This window comes from Hyla sarda, chromosome 7 (genome assembly GCF_029499605.1).
Source record: "Hyla sarda isolate aHylSar1 chromosome 7, aHylSar1.hap1, whole genome shotgun sequence".
Lineage (NCBI taxonomy): Eukaryota > Metazoa > Chordata > Amphibia > Anura > Hylidae > Hyla > Hyla sarda.
Window position 1 is genome coordinate 111,991,306 of NC_079195.1, and position 25,786 is coordinate 112,017,091.

Sequence of the window (25,786 nt, forward strand, 5' to 3'; positions counted from 1 at the left end):
TTACTCAAGTTCATTTTGGCAAAATGTAGTCTTGCTTTTTTATGTCTCAGTGTCAGCAGTGGGGTCCTCCTGGGTCTCCTGCCATAGCGTTTCATTTCATTTAAATGTCGACGGATAGTTCGCGCTGACACTGATACTCCCTGAGCCTGCAGGACATTATCTTTGGAACTTGTTTGGGGCTGCTTATCCACCATCCGGACTTTCCTGCATTGACACCTTTCATCAATTTTTCTCTTCTGTCCACGCCCATGTAGATTAGCCTCAGTGCCATGGGTTGCAAACTTCTTGATAATGTTGCGCACTGGACAAAGGCAAATCTAGATCTCTGGACTTGTAACCTTGAGATTGTTGATATTTTTCCACAATTTTGGTTCTCAAGTCCTCAGACAGATCTCTTCTCCTCTTTCTGTTGTCCATGCTTAGTGTGGCACACACAGACACACAATGCAAAGACTAAGTGAACTTCTCTCATTTTTATCTGCTTTCAGGTGCGATTTTTATATTGCCCACACCTGTTACTTGCCCCAGGTGAGTTTAAAGGAGCATCACATGCTTGAAACAATCTTATTATTCCACAATTTTGAAAGGGTGCCAATAATTTTGTCCAGCCCATTTTTGGAGTTTGGTGTGATATTATGTCCAATCTTTTTCTCCCTTTTTTGTTTAGGTCCAATACACACAAAGGGAATAAACATGTGTATAGCAAAACATGTGTTACTGCAATCCTTTTCTGTGAGAAATATATTTCATTTTCTTCAGGTGTGCCAACAATTACGGCCATGACTGCAGACCAAACTACAGAGCGTAAGGGTGCGTTCAAACGGAGTAATTCAAGAGGAATTTACTTGAGTAATTCCTCTTGAATTCTCCGCTCCAAATTAATTCACATCTCCTCTACTCATCGACTTTAAAGGGGTACTCCGGCGCTAAGACATCTTATCCCCTATCCAAAGGATAGGGGATAAGATGCCTTACAGCAGGGGTCCCGCCACTGGGGACCCCCGTGATCTTCCACTCCGCACCCCGTTAGCATCAGCCCCCGGAGCGTGCTCGCTCTGGGTCTGATTACTAGCGAGCACAGCATAGTGACATCACGGCTCCGCCCCCGTGTGACGTCACGCTTCTTGACGTCACTATGCTCCGTCCCTGTGATCGCTAGTAATCCGACCCGGAGCGAGCACGCTCCAGGGGGCTGATGTTAACGGGGTGCGTGCGGCGTGGAAGATCACAGGGGTCCCCAGCGGCGCACGGCTCTTGATAAATTCTGCGCACGGTCGCTATTGATATGGTCAGCACCAATGTACGAGGACAGAGGTGCTCGTGGGAGCTGCACTCTGGCCCTAACATGTTCCAACAGTGAGTCTAAAGGTGATGACGTCCAGACAGATGGAGCCCCCAATAGATCAGTAGGTTCATACTGCATCCTAATAAAATGCCAAGGCTTACTTTAGTGGGAAAACCGCTTCATGGAAGTACAATCCCTCCTATTCTTCATGCATGAGAGGGTGAAGGAAAGATCAGACAGTAAATTGCCCAGACTATTGTAAGGTTGTCCTGTATAGGGCGCAGTCATCCCAGGGAGTTGTGTAGGATCACCCTGGATGGGAAACACAGTATGAGACATGAAAATGAAAGAACAGCTAACTAGTCATGGAACGCTGGAAGTGTTGAATTAGTTGTAGTGTATCCTGATCCATTTCATTAACGCTGACGGGCATCTGAATGGTAGTCACTGGTACAGCCCTGCCATACACTGTGTGATAACTTATTGATTCCTATGACCAGGGCAGCATTTCCTATCCTTAGATCTTCTGTTCTGCTGTAACAAGGACTTGGTTATTGCGCACACACAATCTTTATATGAGACATGTCTGGTCTGTGTAAGCATTTGAGATTCCTGTGTAAACAGCCTGTGTTTAATCTGGCTGCTTATCTGCATTAGGAGCCATTGTGTATATATGATTATCAGTCAAACAGGTTGGTTATTGCCTAATGTAAAGGACCCCGCAATCAGATAACGAACAAAGAATGGAGTATTGGGATTGTGTGGCCTTAAAAATCATTGATGATCGGCCACACATCTTGAACAGGGATTGTGTGGCCAACAATGATGCAATTAAAAGGCTGTAAGAATGATTGTGATACCCTGGATCAGTGTTTCCCAACCAGGGTGCCTCCAGCTGTTGCAAAACTACAGCTCTCAGCATGCCCGAGCATGCTGGGTGCTGTAGTTTTGCAACAGCTGGAGGCACCCTGCTTTGTAAATTCTGCCCTGGATACATAATCATAGATTATTTAAAGAGTAGCTCCCACCAGAGTTGTAGTGGTGAAACACCTGGAGGCAGCCTGTGTTGAAAGCAAAAACTTTATGGCCATGGCGCTACCCTGAACACCGCTCTCAGTCCCCCCAAACCCCGCTCTCATACCTTAGTGCAGGACGTATATCCCGGGAGGCGGGGCCGGCGTGTGAGGCCAGGGAGCCAATGTGCGCTCAGCGCTCGCTCCCGCTTGTCTGACAGGCAGGGAGCGAGCGCAGGCTGAATTAATTAGGACCGATTGCCCGTCTGGCATCGGTCCGAATTAAAGGGTGATGTCACACCAGGCTGCAGCCGGCCAGTAGGAGGGAGACCTCTAGTGGACGTTTTTCAAAATTAAAATAAACTATTTTAATGATAAAAAAAAATTTATGAAAGTATATTAGAGATATGTTGTAGTACATACCGTATTTATCGGCGTATAACACGCACTTTTTAGGCTAAAATTTTTAGCCTAAAGTCTGTGTGCGTGTTATACGCCGATACACCCCCAGGAAAGGCAGGGGGAGAGAGGCCGTCGCTGCCCGCTTCTCTCCCCCTGCCTTTCCTGGGGGTCTAGAGCGCTGCTGTCGGCCCTTTTCACCCCCTGGTTATCGGCGCCCGGGGAGAGAAGCGGCGCCGACAGCCAGGGGGAGAGAAGGGGCAGCGGCACCCATTGCCGGCGCCGCTGCCCCGTTGCCTCCCCCCATCCCCGGTGGCATAATTACCTGAGTCCGGTCCGCGCTGCTCCAGGCCTCCGTCGTGCGTCCCCGGCGTCATTGCTATGCGCTGAACGGCGCGGCGCATGACGTCAGAGCGCCGCGCCGTGCATAGCAACGACGCTGGGGACGCACGACGAAGGCCTGGAGCAGCGCGGACCGGACTCAGGTAATTATGCCACCGGGGATGGGGGGAGGCAACGGGGCAGCGGCGCCGCCAATGGGTGCCGCTGCCCCTTCTCTCCCCCTGGCTGTCGGCGCCGCTTCTCTCCCCCTGGCTATCGGCGCCAGCACCGATAGTCAGGGAGACAGAACGGGCAGCGGTGCCGATAACCAGGGGGTGAAAAGGGCCGACAGCAGCGCTCTAGACCCCAGGAAAGGCAGGGGGAGAGAAGCGGGCAGCGACGGCCTCTCTCCCCCTGCCTTTCCTGGGGGTATATCGGGGTATACACGCACACACACGCACCCTCATTTTTTCATGGATATTTGGGTAAAAAACTTTTTGTACCCAAATATCCTTGGTAAAATGAGGGTGCGTGTTATAGGCCGGTGCGTGGTATACCCCGATAAATACGGTAAGTACTACAACATATAAAAAAAAAAAAGTTTGGTGACTGTGCCCATTTAAAAGATTCTTTAAACAAGCTCTGATCTACTGTATCCAGCCCAGGTGTGCCCATAGAAAAGGACCCTATTACACAGACCGATTATCGAGCAAATTAACACTTTTAGCAACTCTCATTCACAATAATTGGCCTGTGTAAAAAGGGCCAGCAAACGCTCATTCGAGGCCAATAGTGATAAGTTAAATGGTAGCACAATCTTTTGTGCTGTCATTTAACTTCTCGCTATTGGCCTCACAATGCCCTGTGTAAACTAGTGATGTGCAGCCAACATTGGTGAATTTAAAGGGGTACTCTGGTGGGAAACCTTTATTTATTTATTTATTTATTTATTTTTTAAATTAACTGGTGCCAGAAAGTAAAGTTAAACAGATTTGTAAATGACTTCTATTAAAAATAAAAAATATTTACCCTTTCAGTACTTTTTAGCAGCTGTATGCTACAGACAAAATTCTTTTCTTCTTGAATTTCTCTTTTGTGTTGTCCACAGTGCTCTCTGCTGACACTTGATGCCCGTATCAGGAACTGTCCAGAGCAGGAGAAAATCACCATAGCAAAACTATGCTGCTCTGGACAGTTCCTGACATGGACAGAGGTGTCAGCAGAGAGCACTGTGGATTAGACAAAAAAGACATTCAGAAATAAAATAATTTCCTCTGTAGCATACAGCTGCTAAAAGGTACTGGAAGGGTAAAGATTTTTTTAATAGAAGTAATTTACAAATCTGTTTAACTTTCTGGCATTAGTTCATTTAAAAAAAAAAAAGTTTTCCACCGGAGTACCCCTTTAATGGGCTGCACGATTGAGTAAGCCTTGTGAGATTGGCACTTGTTGCCTGCCTCCTATTGGCCACTCTAAAAGGGCCTATAATCAGATGGGCTGGTCATCACTATTTTAGTGGTCAATGATAGCCTCACCAGAGCAGACAGTTGTCAGGCACTGCTCAGTCTGATATCATGGTTACCTGTTTGTAAGGAAGACATTGCCTATTGTTACATCATGCTGTGCGGAGCCTTTGTGCTGCCTCATTTACTTATTATCATTGCTCTTTTGTGCTACCATTGTGTTAGTGTCTCTTTCATTTCAAATAACTTTTGACATGTCTTTTAATTGTGGTCTTGGCAGTGAAATCCCCACTGAGAAGAAGCACAGTAGCATGCTTCTCTCCCCGACTCTCTGCAGTCTTACATTCTGCAGCCCTATTATGAGACTATAGGGCCACAGAATAGAGATTGCTGCAAGCTGTGCTCCTTCTCCTGATCGCTGGGGGTCTCAGCACTGATCTTTTGATGGGTTTCTTTGACAGGTGAAAAGTTTTTTTTTTAAATGACAGGGATACTTTAGTTATTCTGTAGATTGATGATTAGGAAGGGCCTGAGCCAGATCCCTTTCCGTCTACTTCAGGGGCTCTGTAAATCCTACACTTATAGGCTGGGTTCACATTACCAGCCTGTCAAAATGGGATACCAACATATATGTGTGTGCTTACTAGACCTACCAATCGTAGCCTACCATATATCTATGGTTGAACCAGCCGGAGATAAATTGCATGTGAAATGTTTGCCATTGACATGCTGGTAATAATAAAATAATATAATGAAAAGTTATGAAATTTATTTACATAGTATGGCACCATCCAGTATTCAAAGTGTATAACAAAATGCACAATGGGGGAGATTTATCAAAACCTGCGCAGAGGAAGAGTGGTGCAGTTGCCCATAGCAACCAATCAGATTGCTTCTTTCATTTTCCACAGGCCTCTTTAGAGGCCTGTGGAAAATGAAAGAAGCAATCTGATTGGTTGCTATGAGCAACTGCACCACTCTTCCTCTGCGCAGGTTTTGATAAATCTCCCCCAATGAGCTTAGTGCTGGAGGACACACCTACTCAGTCTCTGATATCAAACGCTCTTAGCTATGTTATCGAAGGGACTGTATACTGTGGATGTCAATATATACACACACAGTCAGGTCCATAAATATTGGGACATTTTTGGCCCTATACACCACCACAATGGATTTGAAATGAAATGAACAAGATGTGCTTTAACTGCAAGTTTTCAGCTTTAACCCCTTAAGGACGCAGGGTTTTTCCGTTTTTGCATCTTCATTTTTTCCTCATCACCTTCTAAAAAATCGTAACGCTTTCAATTTTGCACATAAAATTCCATATGATGGCTTATTTTTGCGCCACCAATTCCACTTTTGCAGTGACATTAGTCATTTTACCCAAAAATCCACGGCGAAACGGAAAAAAAATTAATCGTGTGACAAAATTGAAGACAAAATGTCATTTTGTAATTTTGGGGGCTTCCGTTTCTACGCAGTGCATTTTTCAGTAAAAGTAACACCTTATGATTATTCTGTAGGTCCATACAGTTAAAATGATACCCTACATATATAGGTTGGATATTGTCGTACTTCAGAAAAAAATCATATGTACATGCAGGAAAATTTATATGGTAAAAATTCTCATCTTCTAACCCCTATAACTTTTTTTCTTTTTCCGCGTACGGGCCGGTATGAGGGCTCATTTTTTGCGCCGTGAAGTTTTTATCGGTACCATTTTTGTATTGATCGGACTTTTTGATCGCTTTTTATTCACTTTTTCATGATTTAAAAAGTGACCAAAAATACACTATTTTGGAATTTGGAATTTTTTTGCGCGTACGCCATTGACCTTCCAATTTAATTAATGATATATTTTTTATAGTTCGGACATATGTTTATTTTTATTTACACAGTTTTTTTTTTAATGGGAAAAGGGGGTGATTCAAACTTTTAATAGGGAAGGGGTTAAATGGCCTTTAACTTTTTTTTTTTATTATTATTATTATTATTTTTTTTTGCAGTGCTATAGCTCCCATAGGGAGCTATAGCACTGCACACACTGATCTCCTATGCTGATCCCTGCAAAGCCATAGCTTTGCACGGATCAGTCAGATAGGGGCTCGATTGCTCAAGTCTGTAGCTCAGGCTTGGAGAAATAAATCGACGATCGGACGCCGCGGAGAGAGGTAAGGAGACCTCCACCTGCGTTCCGATCAGCCCGACTGAGCTGCCGGTAAGCGTTTACTTTCGCTTTCAGACGCGGCGGTCAACTTGATCGCCGCGTCTGAAGGGTTAACAGCGCGTCACAGCAATCGATGCTGGGTGCTGTTAGCCCAGGGTCTCGGCTATGATTAGCAGCCAGGACCGACCCGGTGTGATGCGGGGTCACAGCGTGACCCCGTTTTAAACACCGGGCGTAGGGCATACAGGTACGCCCTATGTCCTTAAGGAGTTAATTTGAGGGTATTAACATCCAAATCAGGTGAATGGTGTAGAAATTACAACAGTTTGCATATGTGCCTCCCACTTGTTAAGGGACCAAAAGTAACGGGACAGAATAATAATCATAAATCAAACTTTCACTTTTTAACTCCTTGGGGACGGAGCCCATTGTAACCCTAAGGACCAGAGCATTTTTTTGCAAATCTGACCTCTATCACTTTATGTATTAATAACTCTGGGATGCTTTTACTTATAAATTTGATTCCGAGATTGTTTTTTTCGTGACCTATTCTACTTTGTTAGTGGTAAATTTACATCAATACTTTCTTAATAAAAAAATTCAAAAATTTCAGGAAAAATTTGAAAATGTTAGCAACTTTGAAGCTCTCTGCTTGTAAGGAAAAGGGACATGTCAAATAAATTATATATTGATTCACATATATAAATATGTCTACTTTTATGTTTGCATCATAAAGTTGATATGTTTTAACTTTTTGAAGACATTAGAGGGCTTCAAAGTATAGCAGCAATTTTCCAATTTTTCCCAGGAAATTTCAAAATCAGAATTTTTCAGGGACCAGTTAAGTTTAGAAGTGAATTTGAGGGGGTTTATGTTGGAAATTCCCTATAATGGGCCCCATTATGAAAACTGCACCCCTCCAGTATTCAAAATGACATTCAAAAAGTTTTTTTTCATTTTTACAAGGGGTAAAAAGCCCCTCAAAACTTGTAATTCATTTTCTCTCGAGTAAGGAAATACCTCCATATGTGGATGTAAAGTGCTCTGTGGGTGCACTAAAGGGCTCAGAAGGGATGGAGCGACAATGGCATTTTTGGAGAGCGAATTTTGCTGAAATCAATTTTGGGGGGGAATGTCCCATTTAGGAAGCCACATGTGGGTTTTATATGCGGAAATACCCCATATGTGGCCCTAAACTGTTGTCTTGAAATACAACATAGCTCTGAAGTGAGAGAGCTCCATGCGCATTTGAGGCCTAAATTAGGGATTTGCAATAGGGGTGGACCCGGATACAAGGATGGGGCTTGTCTCCACCAAAACCCTACAGCAGTGTTTCCCAAACAGGTTGCCTCCAGCTGTTGCAAGACTGCCAGGACAGTCTATGGCTGTCCGGCAATACTGGGAGTTGTTGTTTTGCAAGACCTGGAGGCTCCGTTTAGGAAATACTGCCATATGAGACTTTTTTCATTTTTATTGGGGGGGGGAGGGGCACGTGTAAGGGGGTGTATATGTAGTGTTTTACTTTTTATGTTGTGTGTTAGTGTAGTGTAGTGTTTTTAGGGTACATTCACACAGGCGGGGGTTCACAGTAAGTTTTCCGCTGGTAGTTTGAGCTGCGCCGGAAAATTTGCCGCAGCTTAAACTTGTAGAAGGAAGCCCACTGTAAACCCGCCCGTACGAATGTCCCCTGTACATTCACATGGGAGGGGGGGGGGGGGGTGCCCCAAACCTTCAGCTGTGGCAAAACTATAGTCTGGGTGTGCTAGGAGTTGTAGTTATGCAACAACTGATGAAGAACAGTTTGGAGACCGCTAAGTACAGTAACCCCCCGACATGCGATGGCCCCGACATATGATCAAATCGACATACGATGGCCTCTATCTATACCAGATAGATATCAGCAGTCATCCCGGTCCGATCGCCGCCCAGCGAGCGGTGGTGATCGGAAATGCGGTACGCCCTCCATCCTTAAGTGACAGGACGCAAGGGTGTATCCATACACCCTCCGTCCCCAACAGGTTAATATTTGGTTGCAAATCCTTTGCAGTCAATTACAGTCTGAAGTCTGGAACGCATAGACATCAGCAGACATTGCTGGGTTTCATCCCTGGTGATGCTCTGCCAGGCCTCTTCTGCAACTGTCCTCAGTTCCTGCTTGTTCTTGGGCCATTTTCCCTTCAGTTTTGTCTTCAGAAAGTGAAATGCATGCTCAATCGGATTCAGGTCAGGTGATTGACTTGGCCATTGCATAACATTCCACTTTTTTCGCTTAAAAAAAACTATTTGGTTGCTTTTGCAGTATGCTTTGGGTCATTGTCCATCTGCACTGTGAAGCGCCATCCAATGAGTTTTGAAGCATTTTACTGAATATGAGCAGATATTGTCAGAAACCCTCCAGAATTCATCCTGCTGCTTTTGTCAGCAGTCACATAATCAATAAATACAAGAGAAGCAGTTTCATTGGCAGCCATACATGCCAACTATGCTATGACACTACCATCACCATTTTTCACTGATGAGGTGTATGCTTAGGACCATGTTCCTTTCCTTCTCCATACTCTTCTCTTCCAATCACTCTGGTACAAGTTGATCTTGGTCTCATCTGTCCATAGGATGTTGTTCCAGAACTTTGAAGGCTTTTTTTAGATGTCGTTTGACAAACTCTAATCTTGCCTTCCTGTTTTGGAGGCTCACCAATGGTTTCCATCTTGTGGTGAACCCTCTGTATTCACTCTGCGGAAGTCTTCTCTTGATTTTTGAACAAGACAGAAATCGATGGGCACCGCAGCTATAATCATTGTGGGTGCAAAAGGTTGCCTAAAATACAGAAATCACCCAGCAAGAGCAAAAAGCTTGCAACGTATAAGTAATTGCATAAGTAATGCACACCAACACTTGTACATAAGTTGATTAATTGACTTTATTCACATAAACAAAACCAAAAAGGGGGGGGAATACAACCACCATTAAAAACACATATGAATACGCAGAGCATAGGAATGTAATCCTACCTCAACCCCCTAGCTTATGCTCAATAGCATACTGGGTTAAAGACAGTCCTATACACATGTAAATGAAGGAAAAAATGCCAGAACCTGAATAAATATAAATTGCAAATAATAGCCCAAATGAGAGAATAAATATATATATGTAAAGTGTCCGGTGCAACAAATACAATAATAAATGTAACAGCAAGTGAGCAATAAATATGTGCATATATCAAAATATGACTTCATGAGTATAGAAGCTATATACCTAATAGCAATGGCACTAGAAACATCACCTAATAACAAATGTCCCATAAATAATGGCACAATATATTCTCAAGTGCAGGTTCTGGCTTAAAAGTAGCATGAAGATAAGTGAAGCTACAGGACTGTCTCGCCAAGAGTCAGGGAGACAGCTTTTCCCACGCGTTCCGCCACCCACAGCGGTGGCTTCCTCAGGAGTGACCATTAACTCCCCCCAATGCCATATATATATATATATATATATATATATATATATATATATATATCTCCATGTAAATGATCTACACCTGTATACCTATAGTAATTACCTCTGTTTTAGCGAATCCAGCATGGCGTGTGTGTTCCTCCAAACGCAATACACAGACCTTGTTTCGCTGGAAGTGGGGCTGGTATAGTATGATGAAGGTTGCCGGAAGTGTGGCAAAACTCATATAGTTGATGAGCATGCGCTCAAATTACGTCACCACATCACGATTGTTGCGCATACACAAACCCCGTACCATAACTCTGTGACTCCTCACCCCTGCCCTACAATGCGCATGCACTAACACTCAGTGTAATATTAACAATATAGATGCACATGCCTCAGATAAATGCTCAGTTCAGGTAACACTGGTGCCCCTAATAATAAAAAAATGAGAGGAAACTGCAACAAATTTTGGAGTTATTAGTTCATGGTCCTGTGTATTGTGTAAGAGGAATCTCTTGATTGTTGACTTTGACACACATTCACCTACCTCCTGGAGAGTGTTCTTGATCTGACCAACTGTTGTGAAGGGAACAGCTGAGAAGCCAATTGTTACATTACTTTTGGTCCCTTAACAAGTGGCAGGCACATATGCAAACTGTTGTAATTCCTACACCGTTCACCTGATTTGGATGTAAATACCCTCAAATTAAAGCTGACAATCTGCAGTTAAAGCACATCTAGTTTGGTTCTATATACCATCACAATGAATTTGAAACAAAATTTTTTGAATTGTGTCGATGTCCCAATACTTACGGACCTGACTGTGTATGTGTACGTGTGTATGTGTTGCTAACATGCAGGGGTAAGTAGTAGGGACTGGTCTATCTTGTAAATTTTACATGTGTATGTATTGTTATTGTCAGGAAGGTAGAATACGTACAGTCAAAATATAGTGCACAAAAATAATGTGGTCTGACCCAGAACTTTTATAGCTGTTAGTCCATGTTGACATGTTGGAATTTCCGTGCTGGATTCCCCATTAGAATTTGGCGCAAAGATTAAACTGCAGCAGAGTCCCGTTGAATTCAGGATTCTGCTGAGCTGTGCACATGGCAGAATCTCAGTGCCTGATTCCATTTTCCATGTCCGCAGAAAGAATGAACACGTCCATTCTTTCTGCGAACTCTGCATGGAATGCATAGCAGTCTATGAGACGGCGTATTCCTAGTGCTGGCATATTTATGCCGATACCCGCAGTTTGTGGAATGTCTGCACAGGGGTTTTCCTTCTTCTGCGGTCATGGAAAACCGAATTTCCGCGCCGCACACCGCAGCAGAATCCTGTTTAATTCACCAGGACTCGGCTGCAGTGGAATCTCCGAGATGAATTCCAACATGGTGTTATAGTATCATAAACATCAAGGGAGGACACATTAATGTTGAACATTAGAAATCCGCTTTGCCACACCAGGTGCTGCATGAATCTAAACAGAAAGCCATTCAAAGTTAGGTGCCCTGGGCATAACTATCATTCTATGCAAAGCTGGCGTAAGATAACTCAGATGATGGCTATACATATAAGAATAATGCTGGCCAATTCTGCCAATTTCTGGCAACCATCTAATGTGTATAGGGCAACTTAACATTTTTTGTCAGGGGAGAGAAGAATTGGGCAGGTAGTGTTTTGTCTTATTCTTTTTGCGGTGAGATAAGGCACCCGACATGTCTTGCAGCAGCTGTGCAGGCCTCTTTTATGGGGATTGGCCCATCATCCGTAACCAGAAAGAAGTAGTGACCAGCAGAGGACCAAGAGCGTTGGCAGCTGGAAGGACAACCTGGGTGGGTTTAACACGATGTCTGCACAGTTTTGTAATCCTAGTTGTAACATCATCCAAGTCATCGGGGTGGCCATTGCCCCTGATTGACAGAGTTCCCCACTTTTGCGTATAGGAAGAGATCAGGCCATAAGACCACTTTGGTGACTCACAGACTCAGCTATGTTCCTGGCTGATTTTACAGCTAAATACACTGAAACTGTACAGACATTCACAGGGGTATGGAAATTTTGTCAAGGGACTAAAACAGGAGCACAATCTACTTGTCCCTCATGACAATCCACTTGTCTGGGCCAATTTTCATTAAATAAAAGCCATAACTCTTTTATTTTTCCATCTACAGACCCATATGTGGTCTTGTTTTTTGTGGGACCGATTCTTTTTATAATGACATCTTTTATTTTTTCATAAGGTTCTCCGAAACAAAGAAAGGGGGGGGGGGGGAGAATATATTGATGAGGTGAAATTGAGAAAAAAAAATAAAACAAAATTAAAAAGACTTGTTTTAAGGACATTACATCAAAGTTGGATCAGCCTGTAGTGTGGTTTTCCACTTTGATTTTGAGTGTGACTCCATATCCAGACCTCCATGGGTTAATAAATTTGATTTCCATTGATAATTTTTGTGTGATTTTGTTGTCAGCACATTCAGCTGTGTAAAGACTAAAGTATTTCATACAATTAGTTCATTCATTCAGATTTGGGATGTGTTATCTTAGTGTTCCCTTAATTTTTTTGAGCAGTATATTTTGTAGTTTAGGTCTTGGGTGTATATGTATGTGCCGGTCCGGTTTTCCTTTTACAGTCTAGTAAATTGTTTAAAACCAAAGGTTGTCTCTGTAGTTGCAGTTTAACCTAAGTAAAGCTCGGATTGTAATAGGTGAAGTCAGCAGAATGCAGATGTTTACAGCAGTCTGTGTCCTGTCACTACTTCTGACATAGGCCATCATGCTGCACGTGAGCAGTTCACAACAACCTCTGCTGGAGCCCGGGCTTATATTCTGCTGATAGTGCTGGGTTCTGTTCCAAATGAATACTGCCACCATCAGAGACAAGCCAGAAGACCCCATTAAGCCTTGTTTACATTGTACAGTTAATGGATATGTATTGTGTTTGTAATTTTGCAGTGAATGACTATTAGAATTGATTTGTTGAAGATTTGTTGAATTATACAGTCTTATATTTAAGCTCTAATGGATGTTGTCTGAAATCTTTTATAAAGCAGTCTGCATACTGTATATGCTTGATTATATTACCAAGACCTGTCAATCCAGAGGATCTGTATCTTGTTAGACTCCCCATTGACAATAACCATCAGGTAAATGGGCATGTTCTGTCCATCCGGGGAAAAGAAGTGTCCTCTGACACCTCAGGTAGCTCTTATCTGTGCAAAATCATAGTATTAGATGTGTTAAAAGGGTACTCCACTGCTCAGCATTTGGTACAAACTGTTACAAATGCTGGAGCCAGCTTCGGGAGATTGTGATGTCATAGCCCCGCCCCCTCAATGCATGTCTATGGGAGGGGGTGTGACATAGACTTGCATTGAGGGCACGGGGCTATGATGTCACGAGCGCCAGGCTCGTGAGTTTGTTCCAAATGCTGAGCAGTGGAGTACCCCTTTAAATTCAATGGGGGACATTTATCAAGGTGTAAAGTAGTAAAGATTTTACCCCGTTTACTTGGTGTATTGTTTGCACATTTGCTCAAAATTTACCTAAAAAGTTGCACAGGACTTGATAAATTTTGGACTTGATAAACCAGTGAGCTGCAGAGATTGGTTTAAGCTTTGTGTTCTGGCATCTGACACTTTTTGTACTTGTCCTATTAGGTGGTATAGGTTTGCGCAAACAAAATAGGCTTTGCGCAAAAAAAGTCATTTTATTTTGCGCAAATAATAAATACAGATCCACTGCAAAAAAGTGGGGTATGGTGCACCAAACAGTAGGCAATTTTTAAAGATGTAATACAAAAATTTCACAAAAAATGAAATTGCACAAAATTTGCAGGGACATTTACAGTCATGGCTGTAAATGTTGGCTCCCCTAAAATTTTTCAAGAAAATTAAGTATTTCTCACAGAAGGATTGCAGTAACACATGTCTTGCTATACACATGTTCATTCACTTTGTGTGTAGTGGAACTAAACCAAAAAAGGAGGGGAAAAAAGTTAATTGGACATAATGTCACACCATAATGTCACACACAAAATGGGCTGGACAAAATTATTGGCACCCTTAACTTAATATTTAGTTGCACACCCTTTGGAAAAAAATAACTGAAGTCAGTGGCTTCCTATGGAATAGGAATGTTGGACCACTCTTCCTTTGCAAACTGCTCCAGGTCTCTCTTATTGGAAGGGCTCCTTTACCCAACAGAAATTTTAAGATCTCTCCACAGGTGTTCAATGGGATTTAGATGTGGACTTGTTGCTGCCACTTCAGAACTCTCCAGCACTTTGTTGCCATCCATTTCTGGGTGCTTTTTGACGAATGTTTGGGGTCGTTGTCCTTCTGGAAGACCCAGGATCTCTGACGCAAACCCAGCTTTCTGACACTGGTATGGACAGTGCGACCCAAAATCCATTGGTAATCCTCAGATTTCATGTTGCCTTGCACACATTCAAGGCACCCAGTGCCAGAGACAGCACAACAACCCCAAAACATCATTGAACCTCCACCATATTTCACTGTAGGTATTGTGTTCTTTTCTTTGTAGGCCTCATTACGTTTTCGGTAAACAGTGAACATGATGTTCTTTACCAAAAAGCTCTATCTTGGTCTCATCTGTCCACAAGACTTTTTCCCGGAAGGATTTTTGGCTTACTCAAGTTCATTTTGGCAAAATGTAGTCTTGCTTTTTTATGTCTCTGTGTCAGCAGTGGGGTCCTCCTGAGTCTCCTGCCATAGCGTTTTATTTCATTTAAATGTTGATGGATAGTTTACACTGACACTGATGCTCCCTGAGCCTGCAGGACAGCTTTAATATCTTTGGAACTTGTTTGGGGTTGCTTATCCACCATCCGGACTATCCTGCGTTGACACCTTTTCATCAATTTTTTTTTTCTTCTGTCCATGCCCAGGGAGATGAGCTACAGTGCCATGGGTTGCAAACTTCTGGATAATGTTGGGCACTGTGAACAAAGGCAAATCTAGATATCTGGAGATGGACTTATAACCTTGAGATTGTTGATATGTTTCCACATTTTTGGTTCTCAAGTCCTCAGACAGTTCACTTCTCCTCTTTCTGTTGTCCATGCTTAGAGTGGCACACACAGACACACAATGCAAATACTAAGTGAACTTCTCTCCTTTTTATCTGCTTTCAGGGGCGATTTTTATATTGCCCACACCTGTTACTTGCCCCAGGTGAGTTTAAAGGAGCATCACATGCTTGAAACAATCTTATTATTCCACAATTTTGAAAGGGTGCCAATAATTTTGTCCAGCCCATTTTTGGAGTTTGGTGTGATATTATGTCCAATCTTTTCCTCCCTTTTTTTGGTTTAGTTCCAATACACACAAAGGGAATAAACATGTGTATAGCAAAACGTGTTACTGCAATCTTTTTCTGTGAGAAATACTTCATTTTCTAGAAACATTTCAGGGGTGCCAACATTTACGGCCATGACTGTAGAAGATTGAAGTGGTGTAAAGCCAATGATAAATGTCCCCCAATGTGTTTGAGCCTTGTTTGCTGGTTTTAAAATTTATATTTTGACAGAATCATGCATGCTGTAAGATCTAGCACACAAATTCTGGTTATATCATGTTTTTATGCACATTTTTTCCCCAAAGCATGTATGGCATCCAAGGAATCCAAAATTGTACCTCTGTTAGGCCTGTTCTTAGTGTTGTACATGCCTTGTGTCCAGGATATGTGTACCCTGCCATACACATCATAGCATTGCTCCCTCTGCACTATGTAGTAGCAAAGTCTTCCCCTCATCCAGTTTATTCGTAGTAGTCATAGTAAGTCAGTTGGGTTCAGAAAAAAAAACAGAGATGGTAATATGAACGAACAGAGCCCATAAGGGGCATTCTTATCGTAGACTTGCTATACTTATATATTAGACTATCACATAGGGTGTCACCCCCTCCCCCCCACCTATGCATCCCAGACACGGCCATCCAAAACCTGTTCTCCTAAGCTATTGATTTTATTGGCATAAAGGCCTTATGCCCGTATATTACTTGACCGCCTTGGTCACAATTGAGGATTGTGGAAATAACCAGCATTATAAATGGGGAACATGTCCATTGTATGTTGTACATGGGTTGATCACACAGCTTTGCTGTATCATTCGGCTGAGCCGGGTAGACTGGTTTCAGAGCATTTCCTTGGGGATTTTCTGATCTATCAGCCTTTCCTTCTGGGATGTTTCATGTATTTCTTCATAGTGAAGTAAGACATTAACTGTTTACTGACACTAACAACTTATGGGAGTTTTAATGTAAGTTTTATATGGCGGCCAGACTTACAGTATGTTGTCTGATAATGTTAATGTGGGGGATTTGCAGATGGTATAACCTCAATACCCATTACTGTTAAAAGAAAACATCACAAGATATAAGAAGTGTCTTAGTTATCTGAGGCTTAAAGCATCACTGATTCTGAAGGAAAATCTACACCAAAAGCAACATGATTTGGTGCGGATTAATCTTCTCTATTTCTGCAGATTGTTTCCAGATTTCCCCAGCAAATTTGCTTGTGTGGACCCTTGTGCCAAGTGCAGGTATATCACTAGGCACTGTGATGAGCAGTGCACATCATGGCATATACCTGCCCATTGTGTGCATGAGTCAATGATCTATGCCTGGTGCTTAAGAGGGATTCACAGAGTACAGTGGTACCTCAAGTTACAATATTAATTGGTTCCAGGGCGACCATTGTATGTTGAGATCATAACTCTATGGAAACTTGGTAGTTGGTTCTGAAGCTCCCAAAATGTCATCCAAAAATAGGAAAAAGTGAAGATTATAGAAAAATAAGTAGATAATATAGATAAAGCAAGTCCTTACATATAAAAGTAAGAAAGAGCTGCTCCAGCTGTAAATAACTGTCTATGTAGAGTAGTACAGAACATGTAATACCTCCCTGTACTGTAGGGGGTGCTACTGAACAGTCAGTCAGTGCATACACTTCAGTAATACAGGGGTTTTACCAGTGAATGCCCATTTTGATTGTTCCGTTCTTCTGGTTATTGACATGTTTCCAGATCTAGACTATCCGTAGCATTGTATGTTGAATCAGGTTTCAAGTTACAATGGTCCAGAAAAGACATTGTATGTTGAGGCCATTGTAAGTTGAGGAATCATTGTATAGGGTTTGCCCAGAATAATTTCTTGAGTTAAAAGTATTGCCAGGGCTCCAGCTGGTGGATAAAATAATCCGGTATAATCAGACATTATCATTTGACATGTATGTGTATGCAGCAAGTAAGACACTAGTAAACTTCCACACCAAGAACTGCAAGACTAAAGATACAAGAAACTTGTGTAATTGTGTCCTGATGGGCAGCTATGTTTGTGTTCCTGCATCTATCTGGGCAGACTTTTTTTTTTTTCCCCAGTTTGTCCTGTACGCTATGTGTTTTATTTTTTTTTAAAGGTATGGACTGTCCTTTTGAAAAGCATTTTTCCCCTAACTCTTGCTTTGTACTTATTTTAGTGGAAAAAAAACAAAACATGTAGGCAAATATAGGCAGCAGTGTAGGAATCAAGATGGCAGACAATCCAAGCATGCCACATCAAATATAACAGGTATACAAAAGACACAACAGCCCCTGCTGTATTACTTAAAGGGGTAGTCCAGTGGTGAAAAACTTATCCCCTATCCTAAGGATAGGGGATAAGTTTGAGATCGTGGGGGGTCCGACACCCCCCCCCCCAATACATCTCAATGGCAGAGCCGGAGATTGCCGAAGGCAGCGCTTCGGCTCTGCCATAGAGCTGTATTGAGGGGGCGTGTCGGCCGCCGCTTGGTGCGGAGGTCGACACGCCCCCTTCCCGCAGGCTGTCGGGGCTCCGTACAGGAGATCGCAGGGGGTCCCAGCAGTCGGACCCTCCACGATCTGCAACTTATCCCCTATCCTTAAGATAGGGGATAAGTTGTTCACCACTGAGTCACCGCTGGACTACTCCTTTAATACACTATGCTACACTATATAAGCAGCAAAAAATAGTGGAGTGCTTCTTTTTGTTAAGTTTGCCTGGAAACCCCTTTTTAGCCTTTTGTATGCATATTGAAACAATATTCTGTTGCACAACATAACATTGAAGGAGAACTCTGGTTCTTAACTACTTATCCCCTATCCACAGGATAAGTGTCTGACTGCGGGGGTCCGGCCGCTGGAATCCCCTACAATCTCCTGCCCGGCTCCCCAACTCTGTTCGTGCACAGGAAGTGTCGACCGACGCTCCATGCGTGTTGTCAAAAAGTATAATAAAGCAACTTACTAAAATAATGTTCGCCATACTGCACAGATCTATCATTATCAGCTGAGCTGTCTGGCTTGTAGCTATGACCTCACATCACACAGATCTCCCATCCCTGCACCCCCTTTCCTTCCTGTTTGCTCTGGACAACGCCATTGATGTGAAGAGGGGGAACTCATATATTACTGCTCATTAGATTTGAAAGAGTACCTGTCGTCATCAAACCATATTTTCTAAACTAACTCAGATTATATTCCCTAACTACTCCTAACACCACTACTGTCCTTTAAAAAAAAAAATAATAAAAATCCAGAGCTTTAAAAAGCTCTGTATTATACCTTTCCCTTTGCTCACATTGTGTGAGCTCCCGAAGGTGAAAGTGGGCGTTCCCCAGCATACGTGACTTCACTGAAGCCTTTGAAAGCTACTTCCTGAGCTTGGTCTCCTGCCAGGCCGGGAGAAGACCAAACTAATTGTTTGACTTACGCAGGGAACAGAACATAGCCACCTAGTGGCTGTTTTTTCATTCACATTAACAACATATAAATGTTGAGAATTTTTGCAGCAAGTAAATTGCAAAGTGTCTTATAATTACATAAGGAGCAATATATTAAAAGTTTAGTTTGTTGACAGGTACTCTTTAAGGCATCAGGAAGTGGGTCTTAGATAACACAGCAGTGAAACTGTTCTGGCAAAAACTACTCTGACTGAGAGAGGCTTACTATCACTTTTTAAAATCTAATGAGCAGTAATATGATTTCTCCCCTCCATATGACTTGTCACTCTCTCAGCAGACAGGAGGGGAGAGCAGAGACAGGAGCAGTTTCTGCGAATTTGGCGCAATTACAGCAAAAATAGTGCTATTCTATTGCAGTTGAGCCATTCACTGTAAAATAGCGCAATTTTGCTACTATTTCAGCGACAACACTGAAAAATTGCAACGTGGTAACGTAGCCTAAAGTAAAACCAATAAGTACCGATTGGCTTGCTGTGTTATCAGTTGGCACTCCATTAAGGACAATTCATCTGTCACAAATCTGTGTCGGAGAGAGATAGTTTAGTGTATTGTTAGCCAAGCCATGGGGGCCGTGATGAACTGCTTATATGGACCCACACAGACCCTGGAAAGAATAGAATTGGAACAAAGAAACATGGACAAGCAAAGTAACCTGCAGTTTTCTGGTTGTCTTCTTAATACACTTTGGTCCACAGAAAGAAAAAAGTTAAACATTTTTGCTGGTACTTGGATAACCACAGTAGGTTCTTAGCGCACCTCCATATTACATTCAGTTTATTCTGTTTAGCAAGAAATTGACCTATATTTGTACATCTGAACAGTTACAACATCATCACTAAGCTACGTGTGGGTTAAGATTAATGACTCCCAGGGAAATTCTAGGCTGCATTCTAAAAATAACAGCCCAGCCCAGTAAATGGAGGCACATGACGGCTCCACCACAGGAGATGGTCCGCTATATGTCTTCTCCAGTCTGACCCACTTTTCGGTTAAATCCATCTGTATCAAACGTTCTCCTGTTGGTTACTGTAATAAAGGAGCCATCACTATTTTATATAGGTTTTTATGAATATTTTAAGCATATAGCATTTTTTATTTATATTAAATTATTGACATGTATGAGTGTAAAGAAATGTACATAAACACAGACTGTGTAATAGAGTATTTTCAGGAATGGATCTTTTTAGTGGCCTTGTACAAAGACCATTAAAGGAGTACTCCCGTGGAAAACTTTATTTTTTAAATCAACTGGTGCCAGAAAGTTAAACAGATTTGGTAAATTATTTCTATTAAAAAATCTTAATCCTTCCAGTACTTTTTAGGGGCTATATACTACAGAGGAAATGCTTTACTTTTTAGATTTCTCTGATGTCATGACCACAGTGCTCTCTGCTGATCTCTGCTGTTCATTTTAGGAACTGTCCTCAGCAGCATATGTTTGCTATGGGGATTTTCTCCTGCTCTGGACAGTTCCTAAACTGGACAGCAGAGGTCAGCAGAGAGCACTGTGGTCATAACATCAGAGAAATCTAAAAAGTAAAGCTTTTCCTCTGTAGTATATAGCCCCTAAAAAGTACTGGAAGGATTAAGATTTTTTAATAGAAGTAATTTACAAATCTGTTTAACTTTCTGGCACCAGTTGATTTAAAAAATAAAGTTTTCCACAGGAGTACCCCTTTAACTCCTTGAGGACACACAGTGATTTTTCTTTTCTTTTTTTTTTCTTTTTTCGCTTTCATTTTTTTTTTTTTTTTTCCTCCTCACCTTTTTATTAGCCAAAATTCTTTCAGTTTTCTGTGCATAGAAAATCACAGCTCTTCAGCTCTCCTGGGTCATTGTAGTGCACAGCATTCCTTTTATGGCAATAGAACAAAAGGATGCTTGGGCCAATATAGATGTTGCTTTAAAAAAAATAATCAAAAAGGCGCAGGAGAAACACACCTATGGTGGATTAACAAGTGTCAAATTAAAACATTCCCTACTTATAGTCTTCCAATTTTTTTTGGGCCACAAAATTGTGCCACAAAATGGAAAGAAAAATAAAATTTAGCTAATTTTGTGGAGTTTTATTTATGCTATCTTTATTTTGTAATTACAAAAATAATTATACTAATAAAGCATTTTTTCACTACTAAAAAAGTATGCTTAAAATTGCCCTGTTCTGACCCTTATGACTTTTTTTTATTTTTTCATATTAAGGGCTGCATGAGGGCTAAGTTTTTTGTGCCTTGTTCTGTAGTTTTTTCTTGGTATCATGTTTGTTAGATGGAACTTTCTGATCGCTTTTTACTTTTATTTTTTTTCTGATATATGAGGTGACCAAAAATCTGCAAATCTGGTGTAGAGCAATGATCTGACAATGATCTGACCGAGATGCTGTGTGTTTCTTCTTGTACGGGATGCTGTGTGTTTCTTCTTGTACGGGATGCTGACTCCATTCACTATACACCTGTCATTTGCTGGTTTTAGTAGCCAGTGGCCGCCACTAATAGCCAACATAGCTACCTACTGTATTGACAGAGGCATCTAAATGGCGCTTTCAAATTGCCGTTTGTCGTGCAGTGATCCAGATCGCCCAATGTCTCACCTAGGCTTCCATGGCTCTAAAGGATTTTCTAATGACTGAGCTTGCAACTGGCAATAGAGTGCAGATGTGAGGAATTAATGCAGGACATATTTCCTGCTTTCGTTATGTATGAGCCATCTAATGGCTGTTCATTAAAGTCCCCTAATGGGACTAATAAAGTGTTAAAATATATATATAATTTTTTTGCAAATATAAATTCCCCCTTCCATACTGAAAATTTTAATCATATATGTTTCATTAAGCTATTAAACACTGTTTTGTCATATCTGGGATTTATGCATGTGCTATAAAACAAAAAGCTATGAACTATGTGACTGTCCAGAATCAGAGGGTTGTACACGGGGATAAGCAGCTCTCAAGGTGTTAAACAGTCACTCCCCTTCGCCTGCCGCCATATGCATAACATGTACCTTTGGACAAGCTGAACCTGCATGTTAATAAATAATCTAGTTGAAGATACTGACAACTGAAGAACATTTGTACTTTTTAACACTACTGTATTTGCTGTATATAGGGTTTTAATACTGGCTCTTCTTTTCAGTTGATTTCATTGTACAGATTACGGTTGTACAAATGCTGAAGATGATACTTTTCAGATTCTGTGTAGAACAAGTAAATGCAATCTTTTGTCTAAAGGCTTTAGAGATAAATCATCCAAACACTCCAATATTGATAGTACTGACTGACTGTCTTATGTGTATGGGGTCACTTAACTGTCTCCTGACAGATGATGAGGCAGAGAAGGGCCCTACTGTACCTCAGTATGTCTCTGATTTCATATGGAGATCCTAAGTGCTGGCTTCTGTAGGAATCTGAAAGATACAAAATCATTTCATGTAATTTAGGCTCCGTATGGTCTGACATTCTTCCCTGGATCAGTTTGTTCCTGGCTACACGTTAGTTACGGTTAGATAGCGTGGCCCAAAAAAATTAAAAATTTAATACAAAGTGGACTGAAAGTCAGGATAGGGGTGGGCAATGATTTATTGTCTGTGATCTTTTTTTTTTTTTTTCCTTGACCATTTCCATTGTTTTTGTTTTATGTAGCGCTCATTGAATCCCTCTCAAAAAACAACCAGTCTAACGGCACAGAGACCCCAAATCCTCGTCACCGGAAAAATGTAGCTGAACCAAGTCCATCTGCAAACGGGGAGGCCGGAGGGGAAACCGGAAAGAGTTTCACACAAGACCAGATTGATGCTGTTAAGAGGTAAGTGAACCTGACAGATCATAATGTCTATATACCTTAACCCCTTCAGGACGGAGCCCATTTTGGCCTTAAGGACCGGAGCGTTTTTTGCACATCTGACCACTGTCACTTTAAGCATTAATAACTCTGGAATGCTTTTAGTTATCATTCTGATTCCGAGATTGTTTTTTCGTGACATATTCTACTTTAACAAATGGTAAATTTTTGTCGATACTTGCATCCTTTCTTGGTGAAAAATCCGTAAATTTGATGAAAAATTTGAAAATTTAGCATTTTTCTAACTTTGAAGCTCTCTGCTTGTAAGGAAAATGGATATTACGAATACATTTTTTTTGGTTCACATATACAATATGTCTACTTTATGTTTGCATCATAAAATTGACGTGTTTTTTACTTTTGAAAGGCACCAGAGGGCTTCAACGGTCAGCAGCAATTTTCCGATTTTTCACAAAATTTTCAAACTCAGTATTTTTCAGGGACCAGTTCAGGTTTGAAGTGGATTTGAAGGGTCTTCATATTAGAAATACCCCATAAATGACCCCATTATAAAAACTACACCCCCCAAAGTATTCAAAATGACATTCAGTCAGCGTTTTAACCCTTTAGGTGTTTCACACGAATAGCAGCAAAGTGAAGGAGAAAATTCACAATCTTCATTTTTTACACTCACATGTTCTTGTAGACCCAATTTTTGAAATTTTACAAGGGGTAAAAGGACAAACTTTTTACTTGTATTTGTAGCCCAATTTCTCTCGAGTAAGCACATACCTCATATGTCTATGTAAAGTGTTCGGCGGGCGCAGTAGAGGGCTCAGAAGTGAAGGAGCGACAAGGGGATTTTGGAGAGTACGTTTTTCTGAAATGGTTTTTGGGGGGCATGTTACCTTTAGGAAGCCCTTATGGTGCCAGAACAGCAAAAAAAAAAACATGGCATACCATTTTGGAAACTAGACCCCTCGGGGAATGTAACAAGGGATAAAGTGAGCCTTAATACCCCACAGGTGTTTCACGACTTTTGCAAATGTAAAAAAAAAAAAAAAAAATTACCTAAAATGCTTGTTTTCCCCCAAAAAATTTATTTTTAAAAAGGGTAATAGCAGAAAATACCCCTAAAAATTTGAAGCCCAATTTCTCCCGATTCAGAAAACACCCCATATGGGGGTGGAAAGTGCTCTGCTGGCGCACTACAGGTCTCGGAAGAGAAGGAGTCACATTTGGCTTTTTGAACGCAAATTTTTCTCTGGTGGCATGCCGCATTTAGGAAGCCCCTATGGTGCCAGGATAGCAAAAAAAAAAAACACATGGCATACCATTTTGGAAACTAAACCCCTCGGGGAACGTAACAAGGGGTTAAGTGAACCTTTATACCCCACAGGTGTTTCACGACTTTTGCATATGTAAAAAAAAAAAAATTTTTACCTAAAATGCTTGTTTTCCCAAAAATTTTACATTTTTAAAAAGGGTAAAAGCAGAAAATACCCCCCAAAATTTGTAACACAATTTCTCCCGAGTACGGCGATACCCCATATGTGACCTAAACTGTTGCCTTGAAATACGACAGGGCTCCAAAGTGAGAGCGCCATGCGCATTTGAGGCCTAAATTAGGGATTACATAGGGGTATTCTACGCCAGTGATTCCCAAACAGGGTGCCTCCAGCTGTTGCAAAACTCCCAGCATGCCTGGACAGTCAACGGCTGTCCGACAATACTGGGAGTTGTTTTGCAACAGCTGGAGGCTCCGTTCTGGAAACAGTGGCGTACCAGACGTTTTTCATTTTTATTGGGGAGGGGAGGGGGGCTGTGTAGGGGTATGTGTATATGTAGTGTTTTTTACTTTTTATTTTATTTTTTGTGTTAGTGTAGTGTAGTGTTTTTAGGGTACAGTCACACGGGCGGGGGGTTCACAGTAGTTTCTCGCTGGCAGTTTGAGCTGCAGCAGAAAGTTTGCGGCAGCTCAAATTTGCAGCCAGATACTTACTGTAATCCTCCGCCCATGTGAGTGTACCCTGTACGTTCACATTGGGGGGGGGGGGGGGACATCCAGCTGTTGCATAACTACAACTCCCAGCATGCCCGTTGGCTGTCGGTGACTGCTGAGAGTTGCAGTTTTGCAACAACTGTAGGCACACTGGTTATGTATCACTGAGTTTGTGACCTAACTCAGTGTTTCACAACCAGTGTGCCTCCAGCTGTTGCAAAACTACAACTCCCAGCATGTACGGTGCATGGTGTACGGTGACTGCTGAGAGTTGTAGTTTGCAACAGCTGGAGGCACACCGGTCGTGAAACACTGAGTTAGGTAAAAAAAAACTCTGAGTTTCACAACCAGTGTGCCTTCAGCTGTTGCAAAACTACAACTCTCAGCAGTCACCGACAGCCAACGGGCATGCTGGGAGTTGTAGTTATGCAACCAGCAGATGCAGCACTACAACTCCCAGCATGCACTTTAGCTGTTTGTGCAAGCTGGGAGTTGTAGTTAGACAACAGCTGAAGGTACACTTTTCCATAGAAAGAATGTGCCTCCAGCTGTTGCAAAACCATAAGTCCCAGCATGCCCATAAGGGAATGCTGGGAGTTGTGGTGGTCTGCCTCCTGCTGTTGCATAACTACAGCTCCCAGCATGCCCTTTTTGCATGCTGGGAGCTGTTGCTAAGCAACAGCAGGAAGCTGTCACTCACCTCCAACGATCCAGACGCTGCAGGTCAGTCCCGCCGCCGCAGCTGCTCCTGGGGCCCCGATCCCAACAGGGGCGCCGGGGATCGGGGTCCCCAGCACCCGGGGTGCACATCCCGCACCCGCTCACGTCCTCCGGAAGAGGGGCGGAGCGGGTGCGGGAGTGACACCCGCAGCAGGCGCCGTGGTTGGTCGGCCGGTAATCCGGCCGACGAATCAGGGCGATCGTGAGGTGGCACCAGTGCCACCTCACCCCTGCAGGCTCTGACTGTTCGGGGCCGTCAGAGACGGCCCCGAACAGCCAGTAATTCCGGGTCACCGGGTCACTGGAGACCCGATTGACCCGGAATCGCCGCAGATCGCTGGACTGAATTGTCCAGCGATCTGCGGCGATCGCCGACATGGGGGGGCATAATGACCCCCCTGGGCGATATGCCGGG

General features: G+C 42.4%; 1 protein-coding gene across 2 annotated transcripts in view; it reads left to right on the plus strand.

Annotated features, from left to right (window-relative positions):
- Positions 1 to 25,786, plus strand: part of DNAJB12 (DnaJ heat shock protein family (Hsp40) member B12) — a 62,239-nt gene that overhangs the window by 4,642 nt on the left and 31,811 nt on the right. For both annotated transcript variants that reach the window (XM_056530459.1, XM_056530458.1), the window contains exon 2: positions 22,511 to 22,673. In XM_056530459.1, the coding sequence (XP_056386434.1) occupies positions 22,511 to 22,673 (163 nt within the window). The remainder of the gene's footprint in view (positions 1 to 22,510; positions 22,674 to 25,786) is intronic.